General features: G+C 38.9%; 1 protein-coding gene across 2 annotated transcripts; it reads left to right on the forward strand.

Annotated features, from left to right (window-relative positions):
* The first annotated feature begins 3539 nt into the window (after nucleotides 1-3539).
* LOC104226684 (ureide permease 1-like) lies at nucleotides 3540-7732 on the forward strand. 2 transcript variants are annotated; one of them, XM_009778716.2, is made up of 8 exons: nucleotides 3540-3658; nucleotides 4026-4328; nucleotides 5388-5526; nucleotides 5647-5821; nucleotides 6309-6352; nucleotides 6468-6568; nucleotides 6785-7159; nucleotides 7353-7732. In XM_009778716.2, the coding sequence occupies exons 2-8, from the start codon at nucleotides 4092-4094 to the stop codon at nucleotides 7503-7505; spliced, it is 1224 nt and encodes a 407-aa protein (XP_009777018.1). In that variant the 5' UTR covers nucleotides 3540-3658; nucleotides 4026-4091; the 3' UTR covers nucleotides 7506-7732. The 2 variants fall into 2 exon arrangements, with proteins under 2 accessions (XP_009777018.1, XP_009777017.1); XM_009778715.2 differs by lacking the exon at nucleotides 3540-3658 and adding an exon at nucleotides 3674-3759.
* Nucleotides 7733-27247: the final 19515 nt, after the last annotated feature.

The following is a 27247-nucleotide window of genomic DNA, read 5'->3' on the forward strand; positions in this document are numbered from 1 at the left end:
TTTCACACTAGCCTTCTCCTTGGTTTCTTCTTTTCCGAGTTCGGAGAATTCGGAGCCCTTTTCCTTTTATTCTCATCACCCTGTCTCGGAGAAGGGGAATTGGTGGGGAAGTTCTCGCCGTCGTATGGAGGCCTTAGTGTGACATCCTTGGATAAACCTGCAAAAGAAAATGAAACAAATAAGAACTTAACAACACGAGAGGAACACAAATATTACTCACTCAGGAAAGGAATCTCACCATGAGAATGGGCCTCCCACTGGCCCTTCGAAAGTTCGCGCCATGAGCGCTAAAAATATGGACTTCGTATCACGATGCCCTCGACCTACTCCTTAAGTTGAGGGACTACATTTGGGACTTGAGCCACAGCTGCACCACTACAAAGCACCGATAAAGGAAAAAAGAGTAAAATAAAATTTTGAAAACGAAATTTTACTTACGTGATATATTCCACTTCTTGGGGAATGGCATGAGCTCAGCTGGGATCAAATATGAGGTCCTCACTCGGACAAAACGTCCTAGCCAACCTTGATCGCGATCTTCATCGATACTTGAGAACATGGCTTTACTATCCCGATACATGAGCTTGATCAGTCCCCCTCCCCTCCAAAAGTAGGGAACTATATAGGCGCATGAGGTGGTCAATGATGAACGGGCATCCATCGATCTTGCTCACGAAGAATCAAAGGAGGATCACGATCCTCCAGAATGAAGGGTGAATTTAACCTAGGCATACCTCGTATCTTTTGCAGAAGTCGATGATGACCGGATCCAATGGGCCCAGTATAAAGGGATAAGTGTAATCACTTTAGTATCCCTCGACGTGGGTGGTGATATCTTCATCGGGTCCGGGAACCACCACGTGCTCGTCAACCCAATTGCAATCTTTTTTTACCGTAGGGAGGACCTCTTCAGTGATTGAGCCTATGTATCTCGAGACCTCCTCACACCGACCTTGTATGAGGGAAGGTTTTTCAACCTTGAAATCGGCAGTTACCGAGCATCCTCTAGGGACAAACATTTTCAATGGGTGTTCCTATACTGGTTCCTCGACAGCAGTACGCGAAATGTTCTCTTAGGTAGCCAGCTGCGAGGTAGAAGGTTTTTCTTTTTTTTTGGAAAGGTTTTTGAAGTCTTCGCCATTTCTTTGAACATGGAGGAAAATGAGGGAAAAGTGGAAGTTAAAAGAATACGCTTGATGATTTGGAATGAAGATGAACAAAGGTTCTTGTAAAAAATCTCAAATAACATGGATATAAGTGCCAGAGAATATTAAGATCTATAAGGTACGAAGGTAGAAAGGTTTGGATATAATGTTTGAATGAACAAAGGAGGGGTATTTATTATTTTTCAACGACGGTTCGCATCTAGGAGTGGCCGACCGGCAACTAACAAGCATTTAAAGCAATTAAGACTTGACTGACGAGATGTTTTGTTTATTTTTGTTGTTTCTGTCGCAGGGTATCGAAGTAAAAATCGGAAGCTCATATCGTTTCTCATCATATACTCCCCGAAAAATGAGGAGACTACCTGTATACGGTCGAAATCAAACTCGCATACGGCATGGTAGGTCGGGCTCGTTACATGGAAATAAAAGACTGAAGATCAAACCCAAGTCACATCGGGCTGGAACCCAAGGTTAGAACGCCTGCCTTCGAAAATATCGAGGTCGTGATCCCAGAATCGATCCTAGCCCCTAACAAGCTCGAAGAAACATTGTTAGCATAGCCAATAGAAAACCGAAATATCAGTGACCGGTCGAATATTACGGCGAAAATCTTGGCACTTATCAATAAGGAACCGACAAACAGCAAATCAAGAGATTTTTTACCTTTTATAGAATCGTACCTAATGTAGGACTCCTCTACTATAAAAAGGGGTTCTGATAATTCATGTAACATATTGTAACACACATTCCAAAGCAATACATTATTATTCCTCTCTTTAATACTCTTATTCTTCTATATTTCGATACTGATTGAAGTGTATCCAGTTCGAGTGTGACTGATCTCCCAAGACTATAACTGTCAATTCGTGTGGTTTGAATTTACTTTATCATTATTTATTTCGATTGCAACTTAATTTATCGTTTTGTATCACGTTAATCCGCATATCCTTAAAACCACTTACAAATTCAATTATTATCCGATTTTGAGGGAAAATACAACTTAACAAGCGATTGTATCAAAGAATTGATTTGAAACGAAGCACTTCGCCAATAGATATTGTGAAAAAAATAGAAAATGACCCTACTCGTTCTTTTCGAATTTCTCCAGTATGATGGACCGGGAAGAGGGGGTGTGTAAGAGAAAATCAGAGGTGTCTCAATGGTGCCGAAGGCCTAAAGACAAGCTGTAATAAGAAACTTTACAGTTGTTTAATATTAAATAGTTTTGTTTAAAGTTTATTCTTTTTACTTTTTGAGATGCAATTTTATCTTGACAATGTAATCAAAGTATACTAAATAGTTAAATTACATATAAGAATAGTAGCTTATTTTGTTAGGCCTAAAGCGGCCACCTTAGTGGCCTGGGGTTAAGCCGCCTCCGGAGAAAATGCAACACGATAGAAGAGTACATTCCATTTCATTTTATAACATAGAATCTTTAAAAAAACATGAATGTGACAAAAAAATTATATATAATATGCCAATTCTTTTTTTTTCTTTTCTTTTTGAAATTTATGATTTTTAATATGTCAAGATCATGATTATTACAGATATCATTAAGATAAATTTAATGGAGTAGTTTGGCAGGAAGTGACATCAATTTTGTCCCATGCAATTGACACACTTCGAAGTCAAACAGGGCTGCTGAGGAAACTTTGAATCGTTAGATTAACTAGGAGTTTCCAAGATATTTGGTTGAAAAGAAAACTAGAAAATTGAAATTGAAGCTGAAAAAGTTCGGACTTGTATTTGGGCATAAATTGCCTTTGAAGAAAAGGTTTAAATTTGAAATGTTTCTTCAATATTTCAAATAGTATTTTAGTTCAATATTTTTTCTCATAATCTAACCAACTGTCAATAAATAATGGAGTAATATCATTCATAATTAATGCTCCCTCGATTTTAATTTAAATGTCATATTTTGCTTATTAGCCTGTTCCAAAAAGAATGACATATTTTTACAATTGAAAATAATTGAATTTAAACTTATCATAATAATTATTTTACCCTTAATGAAAAGTTTTTATAACCATGCAAATGTCATGTTCCCACAAAACTTTTACTCTTAGGCTCTTAAAGACTACAAGTTTCAAAAAAAAAAAAAAATTTAAACTCCGTGTCGAACCAAACTAACTCACCTAAATTAAATTGACTAATATTTATAAATATTGGAATATCATCAATGGTCAAACTGGAGAATCTGACCACGAGATTCCGTGCTATGCCAAATCCAGATACTGAATTTCTTTGTGTCTGTATCTGTACGAATCCCGTAACAGTTACTCCTACTATTTAGTGAATAACTTCCTTATTCAAACCCCCTTTCTTCTTCCATCATCGCCATATATATATATATATATATCCCTTTTCGCTATGCCTTTTTAGTCATCTTTTGGTTCATTTCTGGTGAAGAAGTGGGACTCTGAGTGATTGTTTTTTTGTGGGGTCTCAAACAGTTCTTTTCTTGGTTGTTTTTTCCCCTTTGTTTGGAAGTAAGTTGAAGTAAATTTCTGGATACACATTTCTCTGTTCTGTTGTCTTTTGTTTTCATTTTTTTTTACTGATTCTTTACACCTGCTGACTTCTGAACATGGTGAGTGTCCATGTTTTGAGAACCAAAGAAATAGTTGGTGAACTGAAATCCTTGTATTTTTATGTGTTTATTGTTGATTGTATTCTCAGATTGTGGTTGACTTCCTTTCTGAATTCTTCCTTTTGTTTTTGGTTATAAAAAAAAAAGGAATCGATCTGCAGATTTCCCATTTTACAGCAATGAATAAGGGATTACATTTAATTAATCTGTTCAATGATCAAAATTGAATCTTTAACATTCTTTTTATCATTTTCTGTTTTATGTAGGATTTTTGGAGCATTTCCAATTTGATAGCACTTTCACCAGAAAGGGTTTTATCCAGTGGTTTAAAAATGTATGTGGTGGAGAGCAAAGGAGGGGCTATTGTTTGCATGTTATTGTCTTTGTTCTTCTTAGGGACATGGCCAGCTTTACTAACTTTACTTGAAAGAAGAGGGAGATTTCCTCAACACACTTACCTTGATTATACTTTCACCAATCTGCTGGCTGCTGTTATAATTGCTTTTACCTTTGGTGAGATTGGGACAGGCACATTGGAAAAGCCGAATTTCCTTCCACAACTCTCCCAGGTTGGTGCCTTTCACAGTCAAGAACTTTGTATATGTATGAGCAGAGGTGAATCCAGAACTCAGATTTGAAAGGATTAGTAGTATACAATAAATAAACCACCAAATCATGAACTTTTTTATATTATCACTTGACAAAACTTTGGAGTTTGGACTGATTATAGTTTATAATATTACTAAAAATTACTTTAGTATAGACCTTATGGAACCAATTAGTCTTGTCAGGTCAGTGTTTTGTGTCACATTAAAGGTGGTGGTGTAAATTAGTTTCTGGTTTCGTTTGGTTTTCCATTGCCTGTCATACTCTGAATACTATGTACTCTATTTGAGTAAAAGTGATTTTAATATGTGACACTTTGGCTGGAAGTCTTGGAATGGAAAATTAACACTCTAGTTTTGGCATTTGGGACTTTTGGAGGCCTTTTCTATGTTGCATAACTTCTACTTAGTTAAATACAAAAAAGATGTTGCAACATTTGCAACTTGAGAACGTGGCGATTATAACAAGCCTACAGGACTGTGATTTAATAGTTTGGAGAGATTGAATAGCTATCCTTCCTTAATCTCTGCTCTTCCCAGAAGGTAAGAGGCTAAATAGTGGACAATGAACATAGGAGGATGCGGAAGCTACATTTTTTGGTTATTTTTAAGTGCCTGTCTCTCGAGTCCAATGAGCGGGTGGTGTATATATTCTTATTTGGTTAAATAAAATTTTACATTTTGACCAACAAAAGAGTAACATTATGTTCAGTAACATTGATTTCTCTGGGATCTTGACCGGGAGTTTGATTGGCATCTGTGTTAGTTTCTTCTAATTTCTAGCTTTAACTTTCACTGCCAAGAGATCATTTCTACTGAAACAATGAAGACTTTGTGCTACTAGAACCAAATATTTTTCTGCTAAAGAGTGCTTGAAGACTTCAGCAGTCATCATTACTAGCTACATTTTAAGGTTTAGTGCATGCTTTTATCAAGACCAGATTGATCACATGTATTGTTGGTAATTGTTGCATTTTGGAACTTCTGGGATTCTGAAATCATGTTCGTGGACAAATGGTGCAGAATAATTGGCCCAGTGTTGTGTTTGCAATGATTGGAGGGGTGGTCCTCAGCATCGGAAACCTTACAACTCAATATGCTTGGGCCTTTGTTGGTTTATCAGTTACCGAGGTCGTTTCCTCAAGCATTACTGTGGTTATAGGTATCATTCTAACTTCACTGGCTCATTGAGATGACGTAGTGATTGATGTCCTCTATGGCAACGGAATTGGTAGTACCGTAATTTGTTTAAATTTGGCACCTCTTGCTTTGGTTATGACAGGAACAACCTTGAATTACTACCTTGATGACAAAATTAACAAAGCGGAGATTCTTTTTCCTGGGGTTGGATGCTTCTTGATTGCTGTTTGTTTAGGCTCTGCTGTTCATGCATCCAATGCAGCTGATAACAAAGCAAAGCTCGATAGTTATTCAAATGACTCTAAAGATGGGATTCGGTATGCATCAATATGAGGACATATGCAATACTTAATTATTCTTAACGCATTATTTTCACATATTTGCAAAATACATGAAGGATGGCGGTAATTTTTGTCTGAGGTTCATTATCATGACAGTGTTGATAATGTATATCTGCCCAGAAGAAGAGCACTGTCATTTATAAGACAAGCATATAGGTTGGCCATATTTTTCTTTTATCTCCTATTTCTGCTGGACTTGGTGTAGAGGTGGGGTGCACTTTACTGGAAAAAGATGTCGAAAAAACCAAGATCCTGCATATTTCTATTAGCCAACAATCTTACCGACATTTTTATTCTAGCCTGTTTCCCTCTTAATATATCTACTTATTTTCCTCTAGTAATCAGAAGCTTTAGATAGCACGGTATACAGAAACTCTGATAAGGATGTCATATCCCACATTTTATATAACTATTTCACATTATCTCCGGAAATTGGTGTTGATTTTAATTGAACCTTTGGCAGGGCTAACAGTATTACTGACTCCAAACAAACAATTACACAGAGAGGTATTATAAGTTGAAATGTGAAAACTGAAATTTCATTTCTTTATCATCTTTTAGATCCATAGCTTTATACGTTTATTTAAAAAGAATTAATTTGGGAATACTAAAAATTCCACAGTTGGTGCAATTGATGTGGAAAAGGGAATTTCTTCCACAGAGAATGCAAAATTTGGGACTGCGCTTTTCCTTATTGATCTTGAGAGGAGAAGGGCGATCAAGGTTGGCAATCCTTTATTGAATTAATTCTCCTATTAAATTTTAATGTTCGCTTCAATATTAACTGCTCCCTTGAAAAATTCTCTTGGTTTATGTTTAAAATGTAAAATATATTGTTGTAATAATGTCAATAAAATGTATTGGAAGATGTCAGATTTGCCTGTAGGCTGAAGGGAAAAACACATTCCATGTTTGTCACATTCTTGTGATTGCATGCAGATATTTGGGAAGAGCACTTTCATTGGTTTGTCGCTGACATTCTTTGCTGGAGTTTGCTTTTCTCTCTTCTCACCAGCATTCAACCTTGCCACAAATGATCAGTGGCATACTTTAAAAGCTGGAGTTCCACACTTGAGTGTCTATACAGCATTCTTCTACTTCTCAATCTCTTGCTTTGTCGTTGCCATGATTCTAAACCTCATCTTCTTATACCGCCCTGTTCTAAATGCACCCAAGTCATCTCTTAAGGCGTATCTTAATGACTGGAATGGTAGAGGTTGGGCTCTTTTGGCAGGACTTTTGTGTGGTTTTGGAAATGGTCTCCAATTCATGGGAGGTCAAGCAGCTGGATACGCAGCTGCAGACGCTGTTCAGGTTAGTAGTTTATATTCAAATTCTAGTTTTTGAACAACTAATCAAAATCAACCATCCTCTAGAAACCTCAAAATGTGCTACTCTTTGTCTAATCTTCAAGGTTGATGAAGAATGCTATGAGATATACTTTGATGTGAATTTATTCACTAGCTGCAAGTATACTAAGTTATTTGAAATGTTGCTGTAATTACAGGCGCTTCCACTCGTGAGCACCTTTTGGGGGGTAATTTTGTTTGGAGAGTATCGAAGATCATCCAGAAAAACATATACGCTCCTAATAGGCATGCTATTTATGTTTGTAGTAGCTGTTGGAATACTTATGGCATCGTCAGGGCATCGCAAATAGTGCATCAAAGACAGTTAGAACCACATAAATCATAATGCTGTTGTATATATCATAATCAGAATATTGCTGTTATGTATATACATTGCTGTTTCTTGTTGAATAGAAGCACAGTTCATTTAAAATCTGCTCAAAAACTCACTGTACATAGGTATGATACATAGCACCTATTGCAATCAGATCTTTCTACATTATTGCATATTGTATGCAAATCTTGATTTATTCTGCAATATCAGTGAAATCTTATTATCTGCTATCCAACTTTATGAGCATTGATTTTGGTTGATACAACATTGTAGCCAGTGCCCATGAGTGAATTCTTGAACACATTTTCTGCCTATTTTTTGTCAAAATCACTTTAGATATACTTCAAAGGGCTACCCTTTTTTTTGGCGGGAAAACCTGCATAATATTAGTAATATACTTTATGAAAAGCTACAGTATTTCTCATCACTCTATCTCCGAGAGACTTTTACTTTTCATATTTTCATGTCAGTCTAACATATTTCTTGGTCTGATTATTTAAAAATATTTCATCAATAATTATTTTGAAAAGCAAAAAACATCCACTATAAAGTGTTTAGTTTATACTGATACAAATATCATTCTAAAGTATTTTATAATTTAAAAAATCACCTAAAATGTTAGCTTAATGAGCTATGGTGAGGGGATAACTAGAATTTTACTCAAACTTTACAAAATAATGTTGAGTAATATTTTCATTTTCGAAAGAGAATGTTATCGTCTAGCTGAGAGTCATTTTTGTTAATTTCAAATTTTTTGACCGTGATTATTTTCTTGTGCCTATAATTTTAAGGACGAGACACTTTGTCCCATATGAATTGATATTGTTTTCTAAATCTCAAGGGTCAAAGGAGAAAAAAAGTCACTCCCAGGGTCAAGAGAAAAAATGTCTAAATTGTATGCACTGATAGTATAACAAATATTTATGCAATCAAGTTATTTATAAGATAATTATAAGTAAATTTCTACGATAAATATTAATTAGTAATCAAGGAAATATAATACGCAATATACTATTAATATATAAAATTGACTTAGGCCGTTTGGTTGCAAGGATAAGAAATAATAATCTCATGACTGAGTAGCCTCTTTCCGAAGTAAAAACAATGCAGCCAAATAATTTACAAATTCGAAAAACAAATAAAGCAATGAAATCATCTAACGGTATGGCATCACCCTTCATGCTTTTACTCTCATCCTCACCATGTAATATGATAAATGCAATGGCACTGCATCACCCTTCGTGCTTTTACTCACATCCTTATCATACAATAATGATATGATAAATGAAATGATACGGCATCATCCTTCATACTTTACTCTTATCCTCACATGGTATAATAAATGATAATAAAGCAATCAAGGGCACAACATCACTCTTCATGCTTTTCACTCTTCCTTACCAAACAACAATAATAATCCAAAGTATCAATCAAGGTGGGAAACCAATTTCTACTTCAATCGTGGTGTAATGATTTACAAATTCAGCTTCCGTTATCACAACAACTTCAAATTAATAAATAAACACGAAGCAAACTATCAAAGAATAACAATCTAATTAAAATATAGAAGGCATGGTAAAAGAAGCAACATGGTATAATATATCAATTTTTACCCACATACTTTAACCCATGGCGACGCATATATACTCGTCACCTTATATATACGTCGTTCCCCTAGGTAATTCACATAGTAAATAGACCAACATGTCCTAATTTCCTCAAGTCAAAGTTTAACGCGACACTTACCTCACTCCGCAACCAAATCAATCAATCAATCACGACCTTACCTTTCGAACAAGCCTCCAGACCAACCGAATCTAGCCAATTATTGATCCAAAAAATCAAAATAAGCTTTAAAAACTACCCACGAATGAGAAAGATTGAATTTATCATTTTTTAAAGAGTAAAAAAAGTTAACCCTAGACTTGCTTGGTCGAAATCTGAGATTCAGACCAAAACCCGATTACTCATTCACCCCCGAGCCCGGTGATGTGATTTATTTTGAAATCCGACCTCAATTTGAGGTCTAAATCTCAATTTTACAAAATTTCTAATTTCTACCCAAAATCCTTAATTTCTACCATGAAATTCAAAGATTTAATTTTTTTTAGCAAACAAGAAACATGATATATATATATATATATATATATATATATATATATATATATATATATATATATATATAACATGTTGTACATGACTTTTATAGTTTGTGTCACATAGGACACTTTGGTTACCTAGGCCTGTTAAATTTTTGTAAGCTCATAAGATAGGAATTTTACAAAACATATTGTTCTAGTAAGTCACTTTCCACAAAACATTTTACATCATATGGTGGTTCCACAAAAACTTTCTTCTCCTTCATTAGATCAGCAGTTGCTTTCTTTGCCATTTGATGAGCTATCTTATTCCCTTGCCTGAACTCATGCTGGATGGTTACTTCCTTCTGCTGGTGCATTAACAACCTCCTTCAAAGATTTTGTGATGACCTCACTTGTTTTAAAATTAAATTCTGCATTTTGAGGCCTCAAAAATCTCTTTCAGCATCACCTCGATTTGCGTGCCAAGTTCGGGCGTGTAGCCGGAAAGCCATTATATGAAAATCTGTGAAAAATGATGAATTTTGACTTTAAAATGGATTTAAGTTGACTTCGGTCAACATTTTGGGTAAACGGACCCGGACCCGTAATATGGGACTTGGGCGTATGCCCGGAACCGAATTCCGAGGTCTCAAGCCCGAGAAATGAATTTTTAAAGAAAATTATTTTTTGAAATTATTTATGAGTTTTGGAAATGAAATGTGTTTAAAATTTGATGGTATCGGGCCCGTATTTTGGTTCTGGCACCCGGTACAGGTCTTATATGTGATTTAAGATAAGTCTGTGAAATTTGGTAAGAAATGGACTTGAAATGACGTGAATTGGATCGTATTTGAGAAAATTGGAAAATTTGAAGTTTTAAAAAACAATCATGATTTTGATGTTAAATTCATAGTTGTTGATGTTATTTTAGTGATTTGAGTGCACGAGCGAGTCTGTATGATGTTTTTAGGTTGGTGTGCATGTTTGGTTTGGAGCCCCGAGGGCTCGGGTGAGTTTTGGATAGGCCACGGGGTAGATTTTAGACTTGGAAAGTTGCAGACTTCAGTGTTTTCATTGCAGGCCTGCATTTGCTAAGCCTGGCTCGCAAATGCGAGATCGCAATTGCGAAGGCTGAGTTAGAAATGCGAAACAGCCCATGCCAGCCCCTCCTCGCAAATGTGAGATTTTCCTTCGCAAATGCGATACTCCCCATTTGGGCCTGTCATCGCAAATGCGACTTGTTCGCAATTCCGACTTCACAAATAGGAAAATTGCTTCGCAAATGTGAGCTTAGCAGAGCCTGGGTTGGCAATTGCGATACCTACAACCTGTAAGTTCATAACTTAGGCACATTTCACATCTTTTCAAAACCAAAACACTCTAGGGCGATTTTTCAAAGGCAATTTCTTCTCCAAATCAATTGTAAGTGATTTCTAACTAGTTTCCTTCAATCATTAACATCTTTTCACATGATTTCAACTCAAAATCAATGTTTTCATGGGGAAAATTGGGTGTTTTGGGGTAAAACCTAGGTTTTTTAAAAATTGGGGATTTGAACCTCGATTTGAGGTCCGATTTCAAAATAAATTATATATTTGGGTTCGTGGGGGAACGGGCAATCGGGTTTTGGTTCGTACCTCGGGTTTTGACCATGTGGGCCCAGGGGCGATTTTTGACTTTTTGGGTAAAACTTTAGAAAACTTATTTTCATGCATTAGAATTGATTCATTTAATGTTTATTGATGTAATTAAGTAACTTGTAGCTAGATAAGAGCGAATTGGTGGTGGAATCAAGAGGTAAGCGATAGTAGAGACTTGAATTGTATTCGCGACATCGAGGTATGTGTTTGGTCTAACCTTAGCTTGAGGGATTAGGAGTTGTGTCCTATTTGCTATTTATTACTTGTTGAGTACGACATATAGGCATGGTGACGAGTATCTATATGTTGGTGTCAAGCATGACCGTGAGTCTTAAATTGAAATTATTGTGTTCTTAATAAATACTACGAATGCCTAAGTTGTTGATTCTCTGTGTTGAGCAAGGATTATGATTATTCTCGTGGAAATTAATTACGATTGAGTATCGGTGCTAGTTGAGGTAGTTAGATGTTGGAACAAGTTTTGTTATAGCTGAATTTCCCTTGCCGGGACGTACTTACTTATACTGTCGATTCCCTTGCCGAGATAGTGTTGTTTCTTTATTGATCCCTTGCCGGGACTTTCGTTGTGATTGGTGTTGAACTGTATATGTGGATCGGGTTGCACGCTGCAACAATATTATATTTGGATTGGGTTGCACGCCGCAATAATATTATATTTGGATCGGGTTTGCACGTCGCAATAATACTATATTTGGATCGGGTTGCACGCCACAACAATTATATAAATGGATCGGGTTGCACGCCGCAACAGTGATAAATGATATGGATCGGGTTGCACGCCGCAACAGTGTTACTATTTTTTGGAACAGGTTGCACGCCGCAACAATAGATAATACGAAGTGCTCATAGATTGGTGATGAGTTCCTTATTGTTTTGCTATGAATTCTAAGTTGTCCTTATGTTTTTCTCTTAAATTACTGTTGATATTGATATTTCCCCCAGCACGTACCCCCTCCCATCTTTACTTGTCTATTCCTGTTTTATTTTCCGTTGCATATTATATAATTGCACATGTTTATTTGGTAGTCTGGTCCTAGCCTCGTCACTACTTCGTCGGGGTTAGGACAAGCACTTACTAGCACATGGGATCGGTTGTGCTGATACTACACTCTGCACTATGTGCAGATTTCGGAGCGACAGCTTTTGGACCGTAGCATTGGGTGGCTGCCTTCAGTCTAGTTAGAGATCCCGAGGTAGTCCTGCAGGCGTCCGCAGGCCCGACGTTCTCTTCTATCTTTATATGTATTCTATTTTCATTTACTTCAGAGACAGATTTTACTTTTCTTTCTAGACATTTGTATGTAGTACTCGTAATTGGTCTGTGATATTGTGACACTGGATTCCGAGTAGAGATGTATATTGGTATTGCCGTACTGGTTTCGGCTAGTTATCAGATTAAGTCTTCCGCGTGTATTTATTTATCGTTAATATTTCATTGTTAGTTTAAATTGTTAAAAAAGCTAAATAAAAGAGTTAGTAATTCTATATCACATGGCTTGCCTAGCTTTCACGAGTAGGCACCATCATGACTCCCGAGGGTAGGAAATTCGGGTTGTGACAAGTTGGTATTTAGCTCTAGGTTACATGGGTCTCACAATTCACGGAAAAGCTTAGTAGAGTCTGAGGGATCGGTACGGAGACGTCTGTATATATCCCCAAGAGGCTACAGAGTTAGGAAAAACTTCACATTTATTCTTTCCTGTCGTGCGGTTTGGTTTCTCAATGCTAATTGAATTTCTACTCTGTTTTATCGCAGATGGCAAGAACACGCGCTTCCTCATCCACCGATCAGCAGCCCGAGCCCCCAGCAGCAGCTCCCACAAGGGGCAGAGGGCGAGACCGAGGTTGTGCTAGAGGCCGAGGTAGGGGCAGAGCTCAGCCCAGAGCAGTAGACCAGTGGCGGAGCCTCAGGTTGACTTTGATGATGAGGTTCCGGCCCAGACAGTTCCGGTGGGCCCAGCTCAGGTCCTAGAGGGATTTATTGCTACCCTAGTACTCCAGGATGCTTTGGTCTGTCTAGTGGGCCTTGTGGAGTGTGTCACCCGAGCAGAATTGCTTTCTGTAGCACCAGCCGTCTCTCAGACTAGAGGAGGAGCCCAGACTCCTACTACTCGCACTCTGGAGCAGACGACTCTCCAGTTTCAGACTCCAGCAGCTTAGCTAGTTAGAGCAGTTCAGCCGGGTGTGGTAGCTCAGACCGGTAAGGGAGCAGCTATGTATGCCGATGCTTTGTGGAGATTAGACAGGTTCACCAAGATCTTCCCTACTACTTTCAGTGGTGCATCTTCTGAGGATCCCCAGGATTTTCTAGACAGTTGTCATGAGGTTATCGGGAACATGGGGATAGTGGAGACCAATGGGGTCGATTTTGCTAATTTTCGCTTATCTGGATCTGCCAAGACTTAGTGGAGAGATTACTATTTGGCTAGACCAGCCGGATCACCAACTTTGACTTGGGAGCAGTTTACTCAGCTATTCCTGGAGAAGTTTCTCCCCATTACTCAGAGAAAGATCTATCGGAGGCAGTTTGAGCGTCTCTAGTAGGGTTCTATGACTATTAATCAGTATGAGATAAGATTCATCGACTTGGCCCGTCATGCTCTTATCATACTTCCCACCGAGATAGAGAGAGGGTGAGAAGGTTCATTGAGGGACTTATCCAGCCTATTCGACTTCAGATGGCCAAGGAGACTGGGAGTGAGATTTCTTTCCAGGAGGCGGCCAATGTGGCCAGGAGAGTTGAGATGGTTCTATCATAGGGAGGTGGTCAGGGGTCTGACAAGAGGCCTCATCATTCAGGCCGATTCAGTGGTACCTCGTATGGAGGCAGAGATCCGTATGGTAGAGGCCATCCTCCTAGGCCTTTTCAGTCAGCCTTTCAGGTTTCTCACGGTGCTTCAGATGGACGTGGCTCTCATATACAGTATTCTGATCAGCAGCCCTACAGTGCACCACCAGCTCCTATTAGTGCGCCACCGCTCCAGAGTTTTTAGGATGGTCATTCAGGTCGCCAGGGTCAGTCTCAGTTTCCTCAGCCGCATCATTCAGGTGTATGCTTTGAGTGTGGTGAGTATGGTCATATCCGGAGGGCTTGTTCGAGATTGGTGGGTACTCAGTTGCAGCAGCATGGTTCTTGTGCTATGATTCAGACACCAGGTGTTCTGCCGCTCGCTCCGCCAGCTAGGGGTGGGGGTAGAGGTGCTAGAGGTGGAGCTCATATCGCTAAAGGTGGAGGCCAGCCAACTGCGGGTCATCCCAGAGATGTAGTCCAGGGTGGTGGGGCCCAGCCCCGATGTTATGCTCTTCTAGCCAGGCCTGAGGCTGAGGCTTCCGATGCAGTTATTACAGGTACTGTTCTGGTTTGTGGCAGAGATGCTTCAGTTTTATTTGATCCAGGTTCTACATACTCCTATGTGTCATCTTATTTCGCACCGTATCTGGTCATGCCTAGTGATTTCTTGTGTGTCCTTGTATATGTGTCTACACCGGTGGGTGATTCTATTATGGTAGATCGAGTCCATCATTCTTGTGTAGTTGTGATTGGGGGTCTTGAGACTTGTGTAGATTTGTTACTTCTGGACATGGTTGATTTTGATGTCATCCTAGGGATGGACTAGTTATCACCTTACCATGCTATCTTGGACTGTCATGCCAAGACTGTGACCTTAGCCTTACCGGGTTTACCTCGTTTGGAGTGGAGAGGGACTCCTGGTCATTCTACCCGTAGTGTCATCTCTTATATGAAGGCTCGGCGTATGGTCAAGAAGGGGTGTTTGGCTTATTTGGCATATGTTCGTGATTCTAGTGCCAAGATTCCTCCTATTGATTCTGTGCCGGTTGTTCGTGATTTCCCTGATGTATTTCCTTTAGATCTGTCGGGTCTGCTACCCGACAAGGATATTGACTTTTGCATTGATTTGGCTCCGGGCATTCAGCCAAATTCTATCCAGCCATATCGTATGGCACCGTCTGAGTTGAAAGAGTTGAAGGAGCAGTTGCAAGACTTGCTTGAAAAAGGTTTCATTAGACTTAGTGTTTTGCCTTGGGGTATGCCGGTGTTGTTTATTAAGAAGAAGGATGGGTCGATGAGAATGTGTATTGATTACTGGCAGTTGAACAAGGTTACAATCAAGAATAAGTATCCATTACAGAGGATTGATGATTTGTTTGATCAACTTCAGGGTGCCAAGGTATTTTCGAAGATTAACCTGAGATCTGGCCACCATCAGTTGAGGATTAGGGCATCCGATGTCCCTAAGACAACGTTCTGAACTCGGTACGTGCATTATGAGTTCTTGGTGATGTCATTCGAGGTGACAAATGCCCCAGCATCTTTTACGGATTTGATGAACCGAGTGTTCAGGCCTTACTTGGATTTGTTCGTGATAGTCTTCATTGATGATATTTTGATCTACTCTCGTAGTCGGGAGGAGCATGATCAGCATCTTAGAGTGGTTCTTCAGACTTTGAGGGATAGCCAGTTGTATGCCAAGTTTTCGAAGTGCGAGTTCTGGTTGAGTTCAGTTGCATTCCTGGGTCATGTTGTATCAGCAAAGGGTATTCAAGTTGATCCGAAGAAGATTGAGGCCGTCAAGAACTGGCCTAGACCAGCATTAGCTACAGAGATCCGGAGTTTCTTGGGATTGGCAGGCTACTATCGTCGGTTTGTGGAGGGGTTTTCATCTATCGCAGCCCCGATGACCAGGTTGACCCATAAGGGTGCCCAGTTCAGATGGTCAGATGAGTGTGAGACGAACTTTCAGAAGCTCAAGACAGCTCTGACAATGACACCGGTGTTGGTTTTGCCCACAGGTTCAGGGCCTTATACAGTTTATTGTGATGCATCTCGTATTTGACTTGGTGCAGTATTGATGCAGGATGGCAAGGTCATTCCCTATGTTTCATGGCAGTTGAAGATTCATGAAAAGAACTATCTGGTTCATGATTTGGAGTGTTACATGATATGGATGATATGGATCGGATTGCACGCCGCAACAGTGTTACTATTTTTTGGAACAGGTTGCGCGCCGCAACAATAGATAATACGAAGTGCTCATAGATTGGTGACGAGTTCCTTATTGTTTTGCTATGAATTCTAAGTTGTCCTTATGTTTTTCTCTTAAATTACTGTTGGTCTTGATATTTCCCCCAGCACGTACCCCCTCCCATCTTTACTTGTCTATTCCTGTTTTATTTTCCGTTGCATATTATATAACTGCACAAGTTTATTTGGTAGTCTGGTCCTAGCCTTGTCATTACTTTGTCGGGGTTAGGCCAGACACTTACCAACACATGAGATCGGTTGTGCTGATACTACACTCTGCACTATTGTCACACCTTCTTTTTCCTACCCCCGAAAGGGGTATAAGGGAGCTTTTTCCAACTTAAAGTGACAATCAAAACGGGATCATTTTTTATTATTCAGATTCACCACTTGGGGTAATTTATGGTGTCCCTAGTCACCGATTTTAAATCCCGAATTGAGGAAAGATTGACTCTGTATTATAGTCCGCGAACACAAAAATCCGGGTAAGGAATTCTGTTAAGCCGGGAGAAGGTGTTAGGCATTCCCGAGTTCCGTGGTTCTAGCATGGTTGCTCAACTGTTATTATTGACCTAATTATCTGATTTTAAAACACTTTTAAACCTATGTGCCTTTTAACTTTTGAAAACTGCTTTTATTTATTTTAAGGAAGATTTCAACGTCATCTAAAATACGTCTTTGGACCACGCCACATGAAATGCACCTGTAGTCCGAGACACACTTTATTTAACGTTTTCACGATTTGGATTTGGGTCACATGAAATGCACACCCGAGTTTAGGAAAGTAATATTATTAAAATAACGCGCCTAAGACAACTACGCGTTTTTAACTTTGCGAGGGCCATGGAAATTCGCTAAATGGCACGCCTCGATTTCTAAGGATAAAAATATTAATTAAACGAGGGTCATGAGTTTTGAGATTTTATTTGGCATGGCACGCCTCAAATTATTTAATTTTTTTTTTATTATTCGAAGTTGTTATAATTGGGTTACATGAAATGCACCCCCGAATTTTGGAATTAGGCATATAACTATGTCACGGGAATTGTATCCATAGTCACAATGGTTTATTAATCACGCCTAAAGCAAGCTACGGTTCTCATGAATCATTCATTTCCTAAAACTAATTTTGAGATTATTGCAAATGGTGTCATAGTTATGGACAAGAATTATGGAAGAGGTGGCTTAGGTCGTAGCTTTACTTGCGATGGGTTGCTAAAACAAATTGTAGCCTTCCTCTCTAATTAATATTTTTCAACTTCAATAAAACGAAATCAATGAAGCCAATTACTAACATCTGTTACTTCAATTTAACCAAAAAACAAGTTATAGCCATAAACGAATTCACAGAATACTCTAACGTGGAACAAGACAAAATGCTAACTAAAGAAACAACCAAATAATGGTCTTTTGATCCTCTTGACCCTTTTTCAAGTTATTAGTTTAGATCTTTGTTTAACTAACAGGTCATTCTCATGAATAGACAATCTCACCTTGATAATACCATAAGAACTAGACATACAAATACTTCAAATATCAATATTCATCATACCAACTTTGAGTGATGTAGACCAACTAATTACTAAATACACCATTAACAGAGAATAATTAAAGCATGGAAGGAAGTACTAACTAAAGGAGAAATGGACCTTTTAGCCAGAGATTCCTTTGTTACTTTGAAAATGAGAACCTCACAGACAAATCGGCATGGCATCAAGTGTACAAAAAGAAGACTCTCACGAACTTGACTTGACTGAACCTCAATTTTTTAGCGACGTTAATGGAGCTATTTCATGAGAACTTTTGCATTTTATGAATGTTTAAAGCTGATTTGGAGCTGCATTTCATGGCTCTTGAGGGGCTGGTTATGGGGCGTTTTTAGGTGAAAATGGGCAGCGTTTTGGACTATTTGCTCGCATCTGATGGCTGCGTTTCTGCTACTTGTTATGGCTGGATTTTGGAGTGGTTAAAAGGAGCTTTGAGAACTGACTTTCATGGCTGAAAAATAGAGTTTTGTGGCTGATTTTCAATAGTAACGCATCTGCTTTGGCGCTAATTTTGCAGCAACTATGGGGGTTGTATTGTTGGTGTTAGAATGACACTTTTGTTGGATCATTAACATGTTGGACTGGAGAAAGACTTATTGGATGACCTTGAACTTGACAAAATATTTACAAGAGTAATATGCAAAAGTGTTCCCACGGACACCAAAACTAATAACTAATCTAAACTCATACATATTACGAACAATTAATTCTAAGCTCTAAACCTCACACCGGGTTATTACGAAATATTTCACTGGATCCCATAGATATTTGCAAGATTTGTTTAACTAGATAGTCGAGTCAGCTCGAATGATAATTAGCTCTGCGATACATGATCTTCACCATAACTCTCAGGTGATTCCAACCAACTTCAAGTCATTAAACAATCCAAATAAAGATACCAAAGCAAACAAGAATTGAAATTTGGTTTTCACTTTCAAAATCCATCAAGTTATGATAATGAAATACACCAGTACACATCCAATTTCAATACAAACGTGTCCTGCTATTATACTTAACATGTTCCGAAATTACAAAGAAGACTTGTAGGTAAAATACCTGGAAAGAGAACTGGGACTTAGACCAAATAAAAATCAGAGAACTGTAGATGGAGCTCAACTACTAATAAAAAAACAGCAAGACATCATTAAACTTGAGCTAGATCCATTTTGAAAACCCAGAAATATGAATGAAAACCTTGCAATTTGATGGGGAATAACACTGCTTCCTCTATGTGAAATTTTGAGCAAAGATTGACATAAAAAGGACTTGTATTCTGTATTTCTCTTCAGCCTTGGGATTACAGATTTACCAATGGAGGTCTTCTTTTTCTTTTTTGTTTTAATTTTTTCCGATTTCTATCTCCCTTCCCCAGTTCTGTTATTTTCTTTCTCCTTTCCTGTTTGTTTGTGTGTGTATAGAGTGAGGTCAAAATGTCTGGGTGGATTGGAGAAATGAAGAAAGAAGAAGAAGGGAGGGGAGGGTGCGCCGCTAACTAAGGGTTCTTTCCAATTGCCTTTTTCTGATCTCTTTTTGGCCTTAGCTCCCCTTTTATGTGAGGGATTAGGGTAAAAAAAATGGGAAAAAAGGGTAATGGGTCAAATAGGTATTGGTATTGGAATTGGGCTGGGGTTTAAAATTTATTTGGGCCATTTCAGGAATTGACCCAATTTTAGAAGAAACAAGACCAAAAATATATTCTTCCTAATTTCCTTTTCTCCTTTTTTTCTTTTCTTTAATTAATTAAAATCCTAAATTAATCTATTTTTGTAGAAATTAAAATTCTTTATTTATTTTTAACATTAAAACAACTAATTAACTAAAAAATGCTAAGTTTAAAGACTAAAAGTTAAATATGTAAAAATGACAATTTTTAGGATTTCTCTATGATTTAAAAATATTAAAAATGCATGAAATGCAAATAAATAAAGAAAATTCCTAAAATCAATAAAAAATATTTTTTGTCTATTTTTAGGAGTTATTTTCATGTAGGGCAAAAATCACGTGCTCACAGCTGCCCCTCTTTGCTCGGAAACACGAAAAGTTTTTGTGCAAAGATAAAGTGAGCGGATACGAGCGATTTTTGCCCGTTTCAATACTCCGTGGGAAGCATTTTTGAAAAGATTTGACCGCACCTTGCTTCTGAGGTTGCCTACATATCCTTGGCTATAAAGGAATCAGGTCAGTGTAGTTCGAAAAGTTTTGGTAGCTGGGACTACCATGAAGCTGTGATTTCACTGTTGTTGCTACTGCTGCTACTGCTTAGTGAATCCCTTATTACACCATGACAAAATAAAAAGAAGTTAGACTAAACTATGATCTATGCATTACAAAAGCCCTATCTATATCTTCAAACTTGGTCTTGTGATCCTTGTTGCCTTGTTGACTTGTATTCTCCCGGTGAAGTCCCTTTGTTGCCGACTTGAATTGTAATCTGAGATATTTTCCCTTTTCTCCAGGTGGATGCGTGATTGCTGAACTTTGAACTGTATTCCCGTCCTCTCCAAGTGGGTGCCTGACTGCCAAACTTGAACTGTATTCTCGTGCTCTCTAGGTGGGCGCCTGACTGCTAAACTTGAACTGTATTCCCGTGCTCTCCAGGTGGGCGCCTGACTGCTGAACTTGAATTGTATTCTCGTGCTATCCAGGTGGGCGCCTGACTGCTGAACTTGAATCGTATTCCCGTGCTCTCCAGGTGGGCGCCTGATTGCTGAACTTGAATCGTATTCCCGTGCTCTCTAGGTGGGCGCCTGACTGCTGAACTTGAATTGTATTCTCGTGCTCTCCAAGTGGGCGCCTGACTGCTGAACTTGAATTGTATTCTCCATGTTCTCCAAGTGGGTACCTGATTTCAACAAAAATAGACAGAACAAAGAAAAATTTCTACCCTAGTTTGGTAGTTGGGCACATATGTGAGTGTTAAACTAAATCATATTACCAAATATTACTAAGAATTTGAAAGCTAGGTCTCATTATCCAGGAGGGGTCCTGACAACTCTTAATTAAACGACAAATTTAAATTTAAGTTATATCTTCTAAAGATGTGACTTTCGCTAAATCTTGTTATCTAAGAGGGTCTTAAACTACTCCCCATTATTCAGGAGGGTCCTGAAAATAAAAAATCAAGTATTATCTTAAAAGTGAGAATTTTACGGCTGAATTGCACTACCCTACAACAGAGCTTACGCTAAATCTTGTTATCTAATGGAAGTCTTAAAGCTAAGTCCCATTATTCAGGAGGGTTCTGAAAAACTCCTAATTGAATCCTATCTTAAACATGCACACTTTGAAACTAACTTATATTCCTTGGGGTACATTTATGCTAGTTTTTGCTACTTATGATTTGATTTTTAAACTAGGTCCCATTTTCCAGGAGGGTCCTAAGAATCTTCAAATTAAATCCCATTATCCAGGCGGGTCCTGAAAATTTACGGTCAAACCTGTTTGGTGCCTACCTTTCCTTATAGAGGGTTTCTCCAAAATAAATAAATTTTTCTGCCCCTGTTTCAATTAAAGAAAAATCTTGTCAGTTTAAAATGCGGTGGTTGGTTTGTGGCCTTGACTTTGAGAGTGATTGCTCCTTTACTTCCCATAATAACTGATTTCCACTCGACGACCTTGCTTGTTTATTGATTAATCACTTTCTCTGTCACCCTTATCACGGAGAATACCTCTGATCCATTCAAACCCAATACCATTCATATGTTACATTGTGCTCTTACATTGACATGTACTGAACCTTTGTGTTTCTCATGAATCCCAAAATACGTCAATTGCCATCCACCCAGTGCGCATGCTGTTCTTTCTTGACTTAAATCACTAGTCTTGGACTTGATGTCTATTTCTCCATCACTTTGCATGATAACTTTGATTTCTGCTTGGAATATCTTGCTTGTCACTGGTTTACTGCCCTTTTTGTCAATCTTATCACAGAAAATACCTTTGATCCGTTCAACCTAACCCTCCATTTGTTGCATTGTTCATGAATTGATATATACCAAACCTTTGTATTTCACACGAATCCCAAAGCATGTTGATTGTTACTAACTTAGTGCGTTTGCTGTTCTTTACTGACTTATGCCGCTTTGATGTGCTAGCCAGATCCCGTTTTGTGTAATTAGAAAGCTGGTGGCAAATTTTGAAGTCATTTCTCACTTGTTTTGACCAGACGGATTCAGGAAGAGAAAGTAAACAAGACAGAAGGAACAGAGTAAAGGACAAATAAAAAAGATGATTCCCAACAAGAAAACTACAAAGTAGAAACCTATCAGATGCGGATACCAACTCTAATGACCATGAAATGCACCTGTGGCCTATTCTGTTGAGCAAGTCTGATGTTCAACTCCTGTTATACCCCTAAACCGTGAAACTAGGCTTCAATGCTCCGATTATCCAATCTGATTCACAATCCTTATTCGACTTGTAGTGCCCGAAGGGTTTTCACCATCAAGCCTCTCTCATTTTGTTCTTTCTCTCAACTTACCGTTGCCTTACGGTGCCCGCGAGAGTTTTCACCAATAAGACTCTCTAATTTTTTATTTATCTCAGTTCTCGTCGCCTTACGATGCCCGTGAGGGTTTTTACCAATAAGACTCTCTCATTTTCATTATTTTTTTGCTTGGACCCGAGTGTTGCCCCTGATATGAAATACCTCTCCTTGCTTGACTTGGCATCTCTCGAAGACTGATCGGAAGGTCTTTCTTTGGACCGTAACATGGTCTTTTGGATAGAGTTAAAAAGAAAGGATATCAAAGGCTCAAAACAATTCACATGGGTTCAAAATTACAACTTTCGGAATCAGATTTCTTACAAAAACCACAACTTCTGCCCCAGTTTCTTGCTTAGGGACTTTTGGATTTTTATTCTGATGGGATCGAACCGTGAGACTACCTACGTATCCTTAAAAGGAATCAGGTCGAACGTAGTTCATGTCATAGGAATTGCTCTGTTATTGTGATTTTTCTTTTCTCTTTCTCTTTTCTTTTCTTTTCTTTCTTCCTTTTTCTCTTTTTGTTGTTTTGTTGTTTTTTCTTTCTTCTTTTCCTCTTTTTTTCTTCTTTTTCTTCTTTTTTTTTCAATTTTCATCTTTTCTTTTCTCTCTTTTCCTCTACTTATCTTTCGCGCTTGTGTTTCTGGTCTTTGCTACTGATTCCAAAAGATGGGTACGAAAGGAAGTAAATAAGGCTCAAAGGGGTAACGAAGGATAAAGTGTTTAGATAGCAGAACAAAATGCCTTAGTCATTCCAATCTTCAAACATGCCAAGTACAAACCACAATTAAACAATCCAAGGAAAACATTCGTAACATCTTTTGATTGTACCTGACTTGATAACCATATCCACACATTCGCCTTCTACATTTGTTAAATACAAAGCACCATTGGACAACACTCTCACTCTCATTACCACGAACGTCCCCTGTCAATTTGGGCAAACTTGCCTTTAGCTTCAAACCGATGCGGCGTGATGCATTTCAATAGGGTTTCTTTATGTTCTATCTGCCCCAGTTTCACACAATTCGGGCTTGAAGTGATCTGAAATGCCTTTACTTATTTCCCTAAAATGTCCTTATCATCTTCAAAATTATTTCATTCATTGCTTCATGACTAAACTGACTTTTTAAGACCAGGCCGAGAGTTACACATGCATGTCATGTTACTAGAGTCAACATGAAAAGAACTATAAAAGAAAAAGGAACTAAAGAAAAATGACTCAAAATAACAGAAAACAGAAAATTGCATTAGATAGATGGTGGAAGGGTTTGAACAACAAAACAAACTAACTAAACTGGGGTTACAAACCTAGACAACACTAAGCGGTATACTATGACTAAACAAACTAGGAAAAATAAAAGGATAGAAGGGTTTGAGTCAAAAGATAATATCCAAATTACAACCCTGAAATAACCCGGACAGTAGAAATGACAACAAAATAAATCACCAAAACTCCTCCCTGACTAACCAAGAAAAGAGCGTCTTTCCAATCATCAAACTCAACATCTTAGCCACTGACTTCTGTATCAACAATACTAGAACCTTCACAAGTCTCCATCACATTGTTCTTAACAGATTGCCTTTGGATTCCCTTTGCTTGCTCGTTCTTAGGATCAACCTCTGATAGTGCTAAAAGCTTTGCAGCACGTGGACCTCCGAGGATTCCAGAAGAACTCTCACATTCCTTTTCAAAATAAATCATACCCACCATATGCATCTCATTATGCACAGGTGACGGACTTTGGCTAGTGTCTGCTGCATCTGGATTTTGCACAACAATGTTGCCTGCATCAATAAGCTTCTTAATCGCGTTCTTCAGATTCCAACACTTCTCTATGTCATGCTCTGGGTCATCGGAGCAATATGCACACCTTTGAGAAGAATCAAACTTCTTTGGAAGAGGGTTTGGCATTTTTATCTGGATCGACTTCAACATGTCCAATTTACTTAGCCTCTAGAACAGACTGGCATATGACTCTCCCAATGGAGTGAAGGTTTTCTTCTTCCACAACCTCTCGTTCTTAAATGCTTGATTGGGCCGGAAATCTGATCCAGGGGGGTTTCAATAGGCTCGTGGGGGTGGATAGGCATTTTGTGGAGTTGGCTACTGGGAACGTGATGTACGACTTTGGGAGTTTTGTGGAGAGAAGTAGCATTGGGGAGGGTCATCTAGTGCACAGTGATATCCACGGGGACGATGTCGAGGCTGGAAGTGTTGAGCAGGAAGGCCCATCGGATCATCTTTTCTGTTTCTCTTTCTTCCACCCAAGCTTACTGGGATGTTCTGAATGTCTTTCGAACAACTCATGATTTTGCCTGACTTGATTCCCTCTTCTACTAGCTCCCCTATTTTTAACACATCATTGAAAGGCTTTCCCAAGGCCGGGATTAAATGACTGAAGTAGGTGGGCCCCTGGGCTTGTAGGAAAAGCTCAACCATTTCTTCTTCACCAATCGGGGTATTGACTCGAGCAGCTTACTCCCTCCATCTGAGCCCAAACTCCCTAAAGCTTTCCTCCAGCTTCTTTTCCATTTTAGATAGGTAAGAGCGGTCTGGGGTAACACCTGATTTGTATTGAAAGCACCAAACAAAATCTTGAGCCATGTCACCCAATGTAGGCCACTTACCAACATCTTGAGGATTATGCCATTCCAAAACTGCCCCAGTCAGGCTCTCACTGAAATACGCCATCAACAAATCATCTTTCTCGCCAACACTTCTCATTTCACTGCAATAATCCCTCAAATGGCTACCGGATCTCCACACCCATCATACAAGTTAAACTTTGGCACTTTAAACCCCACAAGCAGACGAATGTCGGGGGACATAGACAATTCTTTGTAAGACATGCTACCCTGGTCTCCCATTCCTTGCTTGTTCTTTAAGGACTGTTCTATGCCTTTCAGCCTCCTAAGTATCCCATATCGCCCTTTTCTTCCTGTGAACTTTTCATTTTCAACATGAGACTCATCCCGCGGGCCCTGCTTGTATGAGTTGGGAACCTTGTGGGCAACCTCTAAGGGGTAAATATTGGGCATCGTGATCCTTGAATGGGTGTTCATTGTTGGGGATGGTGGATAAGATAGGAGGGCAATTTTTGGGAAAGGTAATTGGAAGATGAGTGATGGAGCTACTATGGTGGTTGGGAAAGCCTTGATAAGCGGGTGGATTTGGAGAGTATGAGGGATCATCTGGCACTGTGACCGGTGTTTGGGTAAGGGTATCATATAGGAAGCTAGGAGGTGGCGGGGGTGGTGCCTTCCCGGTCATCCAAGCATGATACATGTCCGTCATGTGTTGTCTTAACATCCTTACCTCATTAGCCAAACCAGTGTCCCATTCAACCAATTGCTTTCAGGCGCCGGTATCAACCAACCCAATTTTGTTGTGGTCCGCCATTGCCTTTTGAATTTATGTTGCGAAGAGGAGCTACTACTTCGAGAACCACAAACCAACCACCTTTCTGTGTTGAATTGTCAACAACAAACTTGTTAGTGATTAGAGCTTAACAGATAGGCAACCACACATTTGGGGAATGGATGCACCTAAGCAGTTAACCATTTCTATTATGCATTTGATCGGTTGCTTGCGTCATCCCGGCTTTTCCTTATTTCCATTTGCAGCTTCTTCTCCTTTCTTTTCACTCATGCCTTTTTATGCTTGATTTCTCTTTGTTTTTATCCTCTCATTTCTCTCTCTTGTTTTTCCATTGTTTCATCCCCATGGTTTCTTATTCTTCTATCTTTTCTTTTCTTGTTTTTTTTCTTTGTCTTTCCTCTCTTTTTTCTCTTCTTTTCTCTCTTTTTTTCTTTTGGTTATGGTCGAATCCTATGGAGATTGCCTATGTATCATGACCACGCATGAATCAGACCGAGCGTAGTTCTGGGAGATAAAAATAAATAATAAAACATTTTGGGATTTTCAAATTTTCATAAAAATAACATGTTTTGATTACAATGATTCATCCTACCGAATTTTAACCATAAAAACCAACAGACTCGAAAAGGAAACTAACAGACTCCAACAGTAAGATGAAAACACAGACTCGAAAATAGACTAGCAAACTCCAACAGAAAGAAAATACAGACTCGAGTAAAAATCATGAATACATCAACGCCTCAAATGCTCCTAGGGCCCGCGGGACATCATTCGGTCTCGCCACGGGCCTATATGCAATATCCCTTTGAAGCCTCTCTAAATCACTCATCATCTGTCGGACAAACGTCATCACTGCCGCAAAGAAAGTGGTGTGAGTCATATCCTCACATGCTTGGCATTTCACAACAATGTAGTCGGCAATGGCTCTGACCCGCTCTCGGATTCTACCTTTTTCCGGAAGCAGACGCCCGACCTGTTGATTTCGGGCTTCTAACACCTGAGTGTCATGGAGATGTTGATTTTGCAACTGTTGCATTTCTTCCTCCATCTGAGCCATCAAATCATAACAATGTTCCCTATCAGCTTTAAAGTCCTTGGCCTGCTTGGCTGCCTCATTCTCGAGGGTAGTCATTTTTCTCTTCAGGCTGGTGATTGCCCCTTCATACTTTCTTTTCATTTGTCGCACAAACTGTGCCCGCCCTTTTGCATTTTCCGCCAATTGAGCCCGGACTTTCGCCAGACTGGTCTCAGACTTTTCTATGTCATCTTGATACTCAAGGGCTTTCTTTTTCAGACTGCTTATAAGCCTTTCATCCGCTCGGCTTCTTTCCGGGTTTCTAGCAGCTATTTTCATCTTCCGGATTTGAGCTTTGAGGGCTTCATTTCCTGAGTTAACTTCTTCTTCTCGCCTTCATCTGCGGTGGCTTCCATTCTCAAACTGAAGGTCCATGACTTGCTTTTCCAGCCTACTTATGGTGGCTCGGTACTCATTTTCTTTGGTCAACCAGTCCCATTGCA

The sequence above is a fragment of the Nicotiana sylvestris genome, chromosome 11 (genome assembly GCF_000393655.2).
Source record: "Nicotiana sylvestris chromosome 11, ASM39365v2, whole genome shotgun sequence".
In the NCBI taxonomy this organism is placed as follows: domain Eukaryota; kingdom Viridiplantae; phylum Streptophyta; class Magnoliopsida; order Solanales; family Solanaceae; genus Nicotiana; species Nicotiana sylvestris.

Excerpts from the sequence above, each read along its gene's own strand:
- LOC104226684 (XM_009778715.2), top strand. Across the intron at positions 5,822-6,308 it reads GACTCTAAAGATGGGATTCG|GGCTAACAGTATTACTGACT; the intron begins GTATGCATCAAT and ends AACCTTTGGCAG. Across the intron at positions 6,569-6,784 it reads AGAGGAGAAGGGCGATCAAG|ATATTTGGGAAGAGCACTTT; the intron begins GTTGGCAATCCT and ends GATTGCATGCAG.